Genomic DNA, 14,578 nt, shown 5'->3' on the forward strand with positions numbered 1-14,578 from the left:
TATATTCAACAAGCTTATTTTTATGTTAATCTTACCTAACAATTTTTCTAAATCTTTAGTTTTTACCATACTGTAATTTATATCATTTTTATTTGGAATTAATTTTGTTAAATATTAATGCCATTATTAGGACTATATTCCAACCAATGCTAGTATTGAAAATTGATTTAATCATTATTTAAAAAATCTTGTAAATAATGATTAAAGTGTAAGTTATATTTTAAATTGAGCGAGGGAGAGCGGTAGAGAATAAGAGAGAACGTTAGAGAACAAGGGAAAGCGGGGGAGAGCGAAGGAGAGCAGTAAAGAGCGAGAAAGAGAGCGGGGGAGAGCGAGGGAAAATGGTAGAGAGCAGGGGGGAGAGACGGAGAACGAGAGTAAGCGAAGGAGAGAATGAAAAACAAGGAGAGAGACCAAGTCTGAAATATTTTTTATATATATTCGTATATCTTTTCAAAATTACCGCCAAAGGGAACAAATCTGAACTTTTTCGAAGATATCATCGAATAACTTTATAGGGGTTGGTGATAGAGGGTTGGTACCGAAGATCAATGTTAAAGTACTCGAAGAACACTATTTATCCTTGTTGGATTCATCCCCGTACAGTTCCCTATTCGGGTTGTGTATACTTGGACCAAGGGGGACAAATCTGAAATTTTGCGAAGATGGAGACGACGACGACAACGACGTATCTGAATTTTTTAATGACATAAATTTGAAAAATACATGCATAATTCATATCTCAGCATCGAATGCACTTACGGACAGCATTTTTATGTCATTGTACTCGGAAAAATCGATATTTGTCTCCACTATATTCATTTTTTAATAAAATTAATTTGTTTAAGAAAAACAACCATTTATTTGTAAAAAATTGTGTTCCTTTCTGTAAATGATACGCGGTAGAATTTTTTACATGGAAGGACGAAAAAATATATATATAGTGCGAGCCGCTACCGCGTCTCTTGATGATGCCAAAAACAATATACCAGAAGATCATCCCTTTTTTTGTTATAGCTACAAAATATATAAAATCATAATAATAATATATAATCATGATTATATATTATCTAATATATAATCATTTTTACTTACATAGAATGTAATATAAATGAAAAATTATATTGTATTGGCTAACGTAAATAATGTAAAAATTTTAAGGTTTTAGCATTGATAATTATGTCATATTCCCAATAATTTAAAATATTGAAATAAATAATATTTATTTTTAATAAAATATTTATATAAATTATAAGAAGCGGACGTATAAACTTTTTATTAATATTAAATAATAGTATTTAATATTTAAATAATATGCGCTTATATAGGGATGTATTTGAAGAATACATTAAAAAATATACAAATAACTAAAAACATGTACATATTATATAAAGATATATTATAAAACTGATATAAAAGGCAGAATATGATTGACGTTAGAATTGTAAAAAAATTTATTTATTATATACAACATGCGCACGTTTGTGTATAAGGGTATGTTTCTGCAATACAATACATAATACATATGCAATAATGTGTAAAAAAAATATATAAAATTAGAGAAATTGATAGTGCTTACTACTTCTAATTAAGATATTGGTAATCAATAACAAATAATTAGAATCTCATACTTCTTTGATTAATCATTACTTGTATATAAGTAAACTATTGCTATTTAAACACTATAAATAATGAATATGAAATTTCGTTGTATAAGAATATAAAAAAAAAGAAACATCAAAACATACATGTTCTTATACAAATAATAAAATATTCAAAATAATATATCTGATACTTATTTATATATTATAGGCGAACACTTGGTGAACACTATTATGGTTTATATAAACTTTTATCATATAATATCTTTGAATTATTCTAATATCATCATATCTTTTGTCACATATTTTTAGAATAAATAAAAAAATAAAAACATTTAAATATAAAATGTATACAGATATACAAATTTATTAAAAAGTAATTAATATAAAATATATATAAATTCAATTTTGTAAGCTGTACCAATATTGATATATTAGTTAAAATAATGTAGTTATAATACAATTTAATATTAACTAAAATTTTAATAATTTACAGTATTAGAATAATTCAATAGATTAACAAACATTCGTAGTATTGTCAAACTTAGCCGAGTGTTCATTACCTACTTCTGTATATATGGACGGAAAATGACGATGCTTTTCACATTAGCACGTTACGTAATAATTCTTGTTCATTATTAATTATCAAATCTAAATCATTATTACAGTATATAAATCTTAAATTATAGTATATGAATATATAATATATGTTTATTAACGTTGAATACATATTTTAGCGAATTAATTTTTTTATATCTCTTTCTATTACAAATTTACAACTTCTATCATTAGATCAAGTGGCATTTATATGTTTCTGAAATTTTCATTATCTTAAATTGTGTTTAGAATTATAATATACAGCAAATATTTGTTGTCAATGTGCTTTTATTTTTAATAAGTAAAGCTAGGGGCACATAGAAAAACAATAAGACTTAAATACTAAAAAAATCAACATGCTTGATTTGCTACTATTTACGTTACTACTTAAGTTTTTGTGATTGGCCAATTTGCTTACTAATTACGTTTTTTTCTCTGTGCCACTAACACAAATTCTTGCAACTTTTTACATTACAAAGAGAATGAATATGTTCACATAATTTAACACCATTTTGTAATATAAGTGTAAATATCATTTCTGATGTAGTTATGTCTGATAAATACGAATCCTTTATCAAAATTATCACGTCACAATTTTGAGAAAAATGGCATTAAAGAGGCAAAAAATGTCAACTTGGACGATTTTTATGACATAGTACCGTTATATAATTTTGTTTCTAAAGTGCATTAAAATCACGAGAAAATATACTTTTAGAGCCTTTAACCAACTTGGATTAATTTTAATAGACGAATAACTCTATCAGCAGTATTCATTATAATTAAAAAAATTAATAATTTCTTCTGCGTTAAAACTAAAATATATCAGATGCTATCAGATCGATCAAATATATTATAAAGAGAATTTTGCGTCTTGATCTAAGAATAAACTGATTTCCATGTTGGCAAATTTGTCGATTGAGTTAATAATCCATTAAAGTTGGTTGAAGTAGCCCTTATTTTTAATTCTTATCTTACAAAATTATCTTCATTTTATTGGACAATGTAATCTGCATAGAATGTTAAATGCAAAAATTGGTATCTTCAAATTATTTTTATAATTATTGCTCAATGTATATAATATTCCAAATACTTATGCCAAATGATGTATTTCAAATTACTTTGCTTATCTCAAAAATATATCATGGAATGAGGTAGTATTATTCTAAAGTTACAAAATAATAGAGACTTGACAATTTTCCAAACAAAAAACGGGCACTTAATATTTGAAATTATAACCTTTATGAAATATAGAAAAAAAAATATTTTTTTCAGTATTTTGTGTGTATACATACACACTTCATTAGTTTATGATAAAAGATAATGTATTGTTCATTAATTTTAAAATATTGTTAATGCATTTGCTAAGAGAAAGAGAAAAATATGTATATTATAGGTAAACAGAGTATCTTCTTACTATATAGAATAAAAATTATATTGAATTCACTGTAACTATTCTGCGCGACATATTTCACATGCAGATTAGCTTCAGTCTCTTTATAGTACCATAATTCTTCTTAAAAAATAATTGTGGAAGTACTTAAGTGAGATACTATTGTTAAAAACGCTGAGAACATAAGCGACTACATCGTTAAGTAGCATTGACGTAGCAATATTAATTTTTAATTAAAGATGAATTTAACAGATCATAAGGTTATTTCATTGAGTTAAAAAGGCCTTATAATATCTCATTAACTCTTATTTAATATTTGTTATTTAGTATTTGTTTAGTTTCTGTTAGCATTCTTTTAGCTTTCTTGTTTAAAAAAACTATACAAAATTATAATCATTATCCATTATAGCTTCCCGTTACTAGCTGTTATTTATACTATACATAGTTGTAGACTCGTAAAAGCAACAAGAAAACTATGCCCACAGCGGCATCCAAAATTTTGTTACCAGCGCTGCTCCTGAAGGCAGCGGCGTCGCCCATTTGGAATGTATGGGTAGGACTTGACATTCGCCCATCGCCACCGTTACTGAATGCAAGCACTCTTAGATGATACGCCTTGCCTGGGCTCAAGTTCTTAATATCGGCCTCTAGCTTAGAACCACCTGGTATGATCGTGTCGTTCGCCGTGCTCATGTCCTGATCGACCTCCCATACACGTATTTTATATCCGATCAGCGGCTCTTCCTCTAGGCTCGGTTGCACGTAACGCCAGACGACCCTCACCGTTGACGGGTTTACACCGTACACGTTTACTGACGATGGTGGTTTTTGCGGCGCCTTGCGATATGTTCGTTCCAAGTATCGCTCGCTCTCCGGACCCTCTCCAGCAGAATTATAGGCCATTACCTTTAAAAAATGTGTGATTCTTATTTCAATTTTTCATTTGCAAGTTTGCCAATATATTTATCTTTTTATTTATGCATTTTTTAACTCTTTGAAATGGGACTTCAAAGTGCAAAAGTGATTCCAAGGTGTGATCGTTCCCATGTAGTGATTTAGATGATAATTGATATATATTTTTGGGATGAATAAAAATGAATTTAAAATCTCGGAATTTTTGGATTTCGAAAATTGCGGATTTAATAGAGCACACAATTCGTAACGAAACAAATATTAATTTTATTTTATGCATCTTTGTTTGATAAATGTTTCCGAAGTTGCTACATACAAATTTGGTGTTAACATGGTAAATGAATTTAAATGATCTAATGTCATAAAACTTTACAAATTAAGAATCTGACGTATATTAAACATTTTTCGTGCATCTGTATGTATAATGTTATAACTTTTCAAGTTGTTAATTACAAATTCGATGTTAGAACTACAAATTTTTAAATAGCATTTTAAATACAACAAAAAATTTTGCAAAATTTATAATAAAAATATATAATTTTTATTATAAATACAATAAATTAAGTTAAAGTATACTGTAACTTTCAAGCCTCATAACTCGGAAAATACTTAATGAAATATAATTTTATTATAATGTTTTGAAAAGCTCTTGATATCGGCTGTTAGATTCTGGAATAAAAAAAATAGAATAGGTCTCTTTAAAAAAATTTATGTGATTTTGTTCTGACTTTGACGGTGCCATCCAAGATTAAATCAATGGTACCCTCTTCAAAGACAATATTCTAGACGGTTTTCTGATATTTACGATAACAACATGCACAATTTAATGGATATAAATCCGCAATTTTTGACTGAAGAAATTGTTAATAAACAATTCGTAAATGTTTTGACCTTTCGTCATTAAAAAATATTGATTACAATATCTGATGATTCATTCATGATAATTCTTTTGCACTCATTCACTTCATTCTTAGTAGAAGTTCATATAGAAAATAAAAGATTTTATATATTTGTTTTCAATTATTACCTTTACGTAATAATATGTATCTGGTTGCAATCCAACAACCAGCGACCAAGGACGAACGGTACGTGACAAATAATAAGTAGCATCTTCTTCGCGATTATTCTCTTTCCAGTATTTGATCCTGTGGCCAATTAGTTTGCCTCGCACTCGCTCGCGAGTCTGTTCGATCGGTATCCAGCTGACGTTCAAGCTGGTACTATTGTAACTCATGGCAAATGTTTGTTGCGGTGCAACTTGTGGCATGTCCTCTGCGCTGTACACCGTCTCGATTTCGGATATAGGTCCCTCGCCCATTGCATTGATCGCTTGTACTCTCACTTCATATTCTGTGTAGTAATACTGAGGTTGAATCGCCACGACACTGCTACCGACATTACCATATTCCTTCAGAGACAACGATTGAAACTCCTTGTCATGTCCTTTGCGACGCCAGAATATCTTGTAATAGATTTCAGGACCATTCTGATCGGATGGACTAAGAGGATCCCACGTGATTGTGAGATCGCCGATCTTTCCACCACCACCGCTGATATTGGATGGTGCTTTCGTAGGTTTATCGGATGGAGTGCTATATTGAGGTGAAGGAGTTGATGGCGGACCATAGCCAAATTCATTAAAGGCATGCACACGGAACTCGTACGTGGAATAAGGGTTTAGAACATTCTCCAGATATGCCTCTTTTCGGCCATTATATCTATCCATTTCGATAGCCGTAATGTCTAAAAACAATCATATGCATTCACATAAAGTATACAGTAAAAAACATTTATACATATAGTATCAAATTAAAATTAATATGTTTTATAAATAAAACTAATATATTCTATATATTTAACATATATAAGCAAGAAATTACATTTTTGCTTATAAAATAATGACAATTTTGCTTATATATTGTATAACTTAATCTTTTTTAAAAAATAAAGTCTTTTTTCATTACTTAATATTTCAAAAATAAAGATTATTTTCAAAAGAATGTTCTTCTTTTCCACATAAGACTACACAGAAAGGACAGATGTAATGAGGAAACCTTTGAACATTTAATTTTAAGTTGCAAGCATATTGAAGAAATCATAAATAACAAGTATTAATTGTTGAAATTATTTCTATAACAAATCCATAATCATCAAAGATCAAACTTACTTTCTACAAGAGGATACCATGTACGATTCCAATTCGTTCTGGCACTTATTGTGTACATAGTTATCGGTTTGCCATTCAAGGCACCGTCAGTCCATCGTAACGTGGCTGAAGTTTTAACGATATTCACAACCTGTACTCCACCAGGTGGTCCTGGTGGTCCTTGTACGATCAGAGTAAGTTTGCTCGATATTTCGCCAACAGCGCTTCTCAAAATACATTCGTAATCACCAGCTTCAGTAAATGTGGCATTTATAATATCCAGATATTCACCGCCAATATGTAATCGCGGATTATTCTGCATATCCTTATTACGGATACGCATACCGTTATGCGTCCAAATATACGCTACGTCTAACATTTCATCTGTTTGGGCCAAACAGCGCAATGTCAGATTATAATTATAGTCCAAAATTAAATATGGCGGCAGTCTTTGAATAAATTGTGGTCCACCTATATGAACAATTTTATATAATTAGTTATAATGTTTAAATCTATTATTATTTAGAATTATACTGTTATTTATATAGAAAGTTCACATTTACGATATGACACAAAAAATCTGTTATTATGGTAACTCTGCTGCGAAATGCATTTTATGATTTAGCGAAGAGTTGAAGGGGGGTGGAGAGAAGAATTCTTATATTTAGATGCTTGTTAGCATTAGTTGTTATTAAAATAACTTTCAATTTAATATCATGATATTACTATTTTTTATTTAACTTATAGAACTGTAGATAAGGCTCTGATGACGTAAATCAAAAGAAAGAAAGAATACCAATAAGAGTTGACATTGGATGTTAATATGTAAATTATTGTATATATTGACAGTCAGTCGTTAACAAATACATATAAACGTTTCGATCCACACTTTAGATCATCTTCAATATACAAAGTTAACACGTGGAGATTGAATACATGTAACGCAGATGCAAATGTTTTAGCGTGTCCAGATGCGAAAGTGCCACGTGACATATACGATCTGTGTCATTGTAAGGTAAAGATTTTGAACCGTTATATCGTTTGCTTTTTTTCTCTCGGACATCTATTGAAAACACCTTCTCTTTTTGTTCAACAGTTAAGATCATATAAGGTATTTCAGGATGTACAGCTAATTTCTCTAATTGATAACCGTAGTACACCGCTAATATGTCCGAAATGTTGGAATTAAGATTCAATAAATGTACTCCATTGGTCTTAGCACAAGTTACTAAATATTCTTTGTTTAATAGTAACCACTTGACATCACAAGTAGTATTTGTTTGACCACTTGTAAAGCAACGTTTTTTTGCAACAGTCCAATCCCAAATAAATACTTCCAAATTATCATCACAGATACTTGTTAATAAATTTCCCACCAAGGACCAGGACAGGACACCCGGTTTTAGCGGGTATGCTTTCGCCGACACGCCGTTGGTGGGGGTGAGTCCCACATAACCTCGGGCTCTCTCTCGAGACCGAGGGTATGCGTAAAGCCTTTTCCCTCCGTATCAAAAAAAAGGTACTTGCTAATAAATTTCCTTCTTGATCAAAGTTTAAGACAGTTACATCATGGTCTTTATCCTTAGTAAACTTATGCACAAGTGAAAGCTGCTCTACTGTAAATAAAGAGCCGTAGACTCTTCTGTAGAATAATGAGTTACTATCAATTTGGCGATTTATTACTTCATGTACAGTAGGCCAATTATTAGGATGCTGCTTCTTACACACTAACATCCAGTGTCGGCTCTTATTGGTATTCTGTCTTTCTTATAGAACTGTGTTTTAAGATCGAAAAGTTATGCGGCGCGTAATTTCGTGAATTTGAAAAGGTATATAAAAATCACACAAATACCAAATAGTCTTGTAAATATTTAGAATTTCTTTGAGTATTAAATGATTGACTTACGTAGTACGATCAGTCGTCCACGAGTTTCATCGCTGCCGTACTGATTTGTCGCTGTACACACATACATTCCCTCATCGTCTCGTGATACCGGACTAATAATGAGATTTCCAGTTTCCAAAATTCTTCGCCTACCTCCCGATCCGATTACGTTACCATCTTTTTTCCAAACGAATTTTGGTCTAGGTGCGGCTTCAGGTTTACATACAATCGTAACGTTACCTCCTTCCGCTGCATATGTCTCGGATTCCATAGGCCGTTTTTTGAAAGAAGGTTTCAACGCTAAAAGAAGTATTACACTTAAGTTATAATAAATTATATAATGACGCCATAAAAATGATCTATTATTTTTATCAGAGTTGGAAAATGTCACTTGTAACGCCATTACCATTATAATAATTATACATATACCTTTATTCAGTAATGGACTAATAATGTTATTTATTTTTCTGTAACTGTAGCTGTAGCGGTAACATAGTTATATTATTTCAATAATGATAAAGAATTTAAAGGTATTTTTATAATTACTTTTATAATTTTAATTAAAATCTCGTAGATATTTCTGTTGATGAAATGCATGACGTAATCATGACAAGTGATAGTTCCAAACTTGTAACATACATAGCAGTATTAAAAAGGTAATTTATGTATTGTAAAGTGCGTTTGTTATAACGGTCTGCATTTTCAAAATATGATAATTTAACAAATATAAGTTATTTTATATAAAAATTATATGTTATATGTATAATTATAATACTCTGTATATATGTTATATATAGAGGGATAATATTTACTACTATTTACAAATCGTTATTTTTTTTTAAATAACAATAGCAGTAACGAGTTACTTGTTAAAATTAGTAACTAATAACGGTAATTAGTTACCTTCTTGATTCGGTAAAAGTAATAGTAACAAATTACTTATAAAAAGTAACATTTCCAACCATGATTTTCATTATCACTGTATATAGTTGAATAATGAAAGAGATGTAAAATAATACTTACACAAGACTCTAAGTTGAGCCGATGAATATGTTGTTTTCAACTGATTCCTCGCACGACATTGATACATAGCTTGATCTCTCTCGGGATCCAAATGTCGTATATTTAGTACATTATCTTGTACAGTATAACGATCTCTATCTTCAGGTGGTAGAGTATACATATCCAAGATTTCTCCGTTTCTAAACCAACTATAAGTGACATCTGGTATACCGAACGCCTCACAGGTCCATGTTAAATCCGCCCGATTATCCATGTGCTTGTCGATCAATGGGATGGTGAAATTAGGCGCTGCCTGTATGGTCAATCGAACAGAATTTTCGATAGATAATCTGTCGTTATGCACTCGGCAAACATATTCGCCTTGATCCTCCACGCGTACACGAGGTATTATCAATACTCGATTGTAATTTGCTGTGTAAGCACCACGCGGTAAAACGGAACCTCTTCTAGTCCAATTATATGAAGGAACAGGGCTGCGGGAAAATAAATTAATATTAGAATAGTACAACATATAAACTATATTATTATAATTGCTATAATTAGTATAATCAGAAAAGCTATATGTTCACAAATATACAGGTGTCTCGAATTTAAATGTCCATTTTTTATCGAATGTGTAGGGGATCGATAAACTAATTGTAAGAAAAAAGTCTTTTAGTGATTTACTCGGTTTTGCTTTACTAAACGAATAAATCACTACTAATTCATTTCCACCAACATTAACTTTAATTTCACTTCAACTTACTCTTTTTTTTAGAACTAAAAAAAAGGATAAAAAGTAAATTAAATCAAGATCAAAGTTAGTCTACATTTTGGTGAAAAAGGACATAAGGGCTAATTTCACAACCTCCAGTTAACTTAATCGGCTGATTTTTTTATGGGACTGATCAATCGCATTTTGACCGTCATTCAGTAGAAATAACAAATCACGGTTGACGCTTACTCAGTCGATTGAGTTATCCAGAGGTTGTAAAACTAACCCTAAGTCCAAATAAGTCTAAATATCACAAATAAACTTACTATCCGAATGCAATGCATTCCAGTCTAACTTCTTCTCCGGCTACAGGCGCTTCCGGAAACGCTTTTGGAAAATTATTAGGAAATTTTAACTGTTGAAAAGATGCTGAAAAATTTTGAAAGTTATTACGTTTATTATTCCAGCAATTTCTAAATGTTTAAAAGACAAATTCAAAGTAATTACAGTGCATATCCACTTTTAACGGAAAGAATGGCCCATTACGCCCAGTATCGGATGCGATACTTTGAACATTGCACGAATAATTTCCTCGGTCAATTGTTTCCAAAGCGGAAAAGTAAAGCGCTCCGTCGTGCGAAACAAATACACGTTTATCCTCCTCAACAAAATTGGGAAAGTAATCGCGTGCCCAATAGTATTTAACGCCTGGAAAATGTTGTGGTGGATCGCAATAAACTGCTTTGCCCCAATGATTATCTCCACGTTCCTCAGAACGTTTCAAATTAAACTCCAAGATGTATCCAAATGATAGTTCGACACTCTCAGAGATAATTGTGCCAAACTTGTTAGTTGCTTTGCAGTGATATGAGCCACGATCTTCTGTCTATAAATAATAAATAAATTCTTTGATATTCATTACATACATAATTATGTAATGTATTAATAAATAATTCAAAGATTTCCTACAAAAACCGAATAAGTCCAAAATATTAAATTATCAGAAAACAAAAAGCTTCTCATTTTAAAATTGTTTATTGTGAATTTTGTAATTTTTTTCTCTGGACATATAAATATAACAACAAAGTTTTAATTAACCCTGTTCCCTGTCAATACGTAGGGAATGTTCATACTACGTCAATTCAAAGTACATCGACATCTTTCAGAGAATTACAGGCTGCATTCGGAATTAAATTCCCGGAAATAAATTTGTATGTCAACCTCTAGGAGGGCTCATTTTTTTATAATTTGCACACACCTTCGGGATGACATTAGAGAGTTACCAGTGAATTTGTAAAAAATGAGCCCTCTCAGAAGCCGACTTATAAACAAGTTTATTTCCAAGACATACGACAAAAAGCCATTCAATTTAACAATTATTTATTTACATCTCGACTTCTGAGAGGGCTCATTTTTTAAAAATTTACTGGTCATTCTCTAATGTCATCCCAAAGGTGTGTGCAAATTATAAAAAAATGAGCCCTCCTAGAAGTCGAGATATAAATAAATAATTGTTAAATTAAACAGCTTTTTGTAGTATGTCTTGGAAATAAATTTCTTTATAAGTCGGCTTCTGAGAGGGCTCATTTGTTAAAAATTCACTGGTAACTCTCTAATGTCATCCCAAATTTTTTACAAAACGTTTCTGCCAAAATCTAGATATTTGTTTTTATTTATATGTATTTTTAAAAATGAGAATTAAGAGAAGCTTAATAATAATAAAAGTCTGAATTAAGAGAAACTTAATATTAATAAAAATGTATGTTTTTATTTAGAATGAAATCTTGTTTAGAAATTAATATGTTTGTCTACTTGGTTTACACCTACTTTGTTATAAAGTCTTTGTTGCACTGAACAAATGCATTGCTATACTAATTCTAATTTTTCGACTGTCCTTTTTCTACTTTTTGTTGCATATCTTTTAAGTATATCTACACAGAGTACATTTTTAAATAGTAAGTTCAGAAGTAAACTTTATTTAACTCAGGTATATTATATTTATATTTGAAAAAGAAACTAAAGAGGTATGTTTACCTGTTCTGGTTCGTAGATGATCAATGTTCCACCACTTACAGTATATCTTCTATTTGACAGAGGATCTATTTTTGTTGCAATAAGTCGATCGTTTTCGTAATCCTCCTTGAACCATTCGTAAGTAGGAGTAGGATAGCCCCCTGCCAAACAACTTAGCGAGACATCATTGCTTATTCTTCTTTTTGATACATCAAACACTTTGCTTATGGGCTGTTTTATGAAATATGGACCCCTAGGTATTTGAAGAGGATTATCAATATCAATTCCATACTGATAAGTACGGTCATCTTCCACCAAATTATGAAGAGTTGCAATAGGAGCTTCACAGATATACAATAGTTCTTCCCTCCCAGTAACCTTCTCTAATCCCCAACGTTGGAGATTATTAGAATACGAGTATGCTAAATAATCTCGTCCTAGGACATTGTCGTTAGGCTCAGGCAGAAAGGCATTGTCCATGTTTATCAATGTTGTACTGTCTGCCTCATTTATCCATAGGCCACTCTGGAGCTTTACTCCAGTGTACCACGTACGATGTTGCGGATCTTGCCACAATAATTGATAGAGTACGAATCCATGCTCCTCCATTGAATTAATGGTAAGCAGATCACTTTGGAATGCTTGGCAATTTCTGCGTGCATCTTCTCGTGGTCTTAGTGGGCTTTTGATAAAACGATAGCATGACTCTTGGAATCGTATCCAGTGCTGGGGACACTCGTAGGCTTGTTCTCCATAAAGGATGTTTTGTGCAAACGCGGGAAGTAAAAAAATTAGCGAAAACACCACGGTAGTTAATAAACGAGACATCATTCCGAATATCTGTAATTATTCTACAGACATTTTATAATTTTCAATTTTAAGATTATAATATTATTATTAATCTTAATCGAGAAGAGATTACAACATTTAGATTGCGACTTCGGAAAATGCAACCAAATTGACAAAATGAAGCTCTTAGAGACACTCCCTGAAGATGATCACCTTGCCATTTAATCTGTGTCTAATTCATATATTCCAACTTTGACGAGACGTTCGTTGCAAACACGAATATTGAAGTGGTATTTACCTAACGGATCTTACAATGAATAAAGTTTTTTCAAAAAGATAAAGTTTAAAAAAAATGTATTAAATTAAAGCACAAGCATTGATTCACAAACACGACGCTACATTGCCAGACACTCCCTATGACGAACGGTGACGGAAATCGACGAACGCTGAACGTCAGTGAATGTTCAATAGCATTAAGGCTGTGTTTTAAAATTTACTGTAAAGGGCCTCGCACATGAAATGCATAACATAACATAAGCACAACATAAGACCGATGGACCAATGAGCATCCAGCATAAAGTCGCCATATTGGCCGGTATTCATAGTCGATTCTTATATTTAAGATCATCTTAAGCATCATCTTAAGATGCCATCAACCAATCAGAGAGCCGTATTAGCATCTTAAGACGTTACTTAAGACGATCTTGAAATAAGAATCGACTATGAATACCGGACATTGATTTACATAAGATTCTCATTGGTCCAGAGGTCTTATGCTATGTTTATGCTTTGTTATGCATTTCATGTGCGAGGCCCTTAAGTAGTGAAAATCTATGGTTTACGTTACGTATACTATGGCCGGTATTCATAGTCGATTCTTATTTCAAGATTGTCTTAAGTAACGTCTTAAGATGCTAATACGGCTTTCTGATTGGTTGATGGCATCTTAAGGTGATACTTAAGATAATCTTAAAATTTAAGATTGTCTTAAGTATCACCTTAAGATGCCATCAACCAATCAGAAAGCCGTAATATAAGAATAAGAATCGACTATGAATACCGGCCTATAGCTTTTTAGTACTGGCAGTGAATTTCGAAACGCAGCCAAAGTCGAGACCCTATGATGGACAATTTCCATCGAGAATTAAAATCGGGTCAGAGTTAGGTTGGCTTGCCCGTTTCTACCGGGGCAGAATTATAATAGACCGAGTTTTTTAATTTATCGATTGATTAATCGCATCATGCGCAAATGCAACTTTTACAGAACAAAGTTGCATGTGCGTATATGGTACTGGATAAAGTTGGACGGAGTGTTTGGCGAAATTGCTTTGAACTTTTACCCGAGCTCTAGAAAGAGAAAACTAGAGAAGTAAGATCCAGTCTCTCTTTCTACCATTGCCCTATTGGTCGAATTTTGTTTACGGAGAAAGGGAACAGTAGCGTATTTACTAAAGTCGGATCTATGTCAATGATTATAACGCTGTGAACGTTGTTCATGCTACATTCCGCAATACAAATAATCAGAATT

General features: G+C 31.7%; 1 protein-coding gene across 1 annotated transcript; it reads right to left on the reverse strand.

Moving 5' to 3' along the window:
- Positions 1–1,430: 1,430 nt before the first annotated feature.
- Positions 1,431–13,495, reverse strand: LOC105198848 (contactin). The gene is made up of 8 exons (XM_011165693.3): positions 12,283–13,495; positions 10,756–11,134; positions 10,575–10,677; positions 9,555–10,027; positions 8,553–8,831; positions 6,668–7,117; positions 5,528–6,243; positions 1,431–4,494 (listed from the first exon to the last, which is right to left on the reverse strand). The coding sequence occupies exons 1-8, from the start codon at positions 13,090–13,092 to the stop codon at positions 4,024–4,026; spliced, it is 3,681 nt and encodes a 1,226-aa protein (XP_011163995.1). The 5' UTR covers positions 13,093–13,495; the 3' UTR covers positions 1,431–4,023.
- Positions 13,496–14,578: the final 1,083 nt, after the last annotated feature.

The sequence above is a fragment of the Solenopsis invicta genome, chromosome 15 (genome assembly GCF_016802725.1).
Source record: "Solenopsis invicta isolate M01_SB chromosome 15, UNIL_Sinv_3.0, whole genome shotgun sequence".
Classification (NCBI taxonomy): Eukaryota; Metazoa; Arthropoda; class Insecta; order Hymenoptera; family Formicidae; genus Solenopsis; species Solenopsis invicta.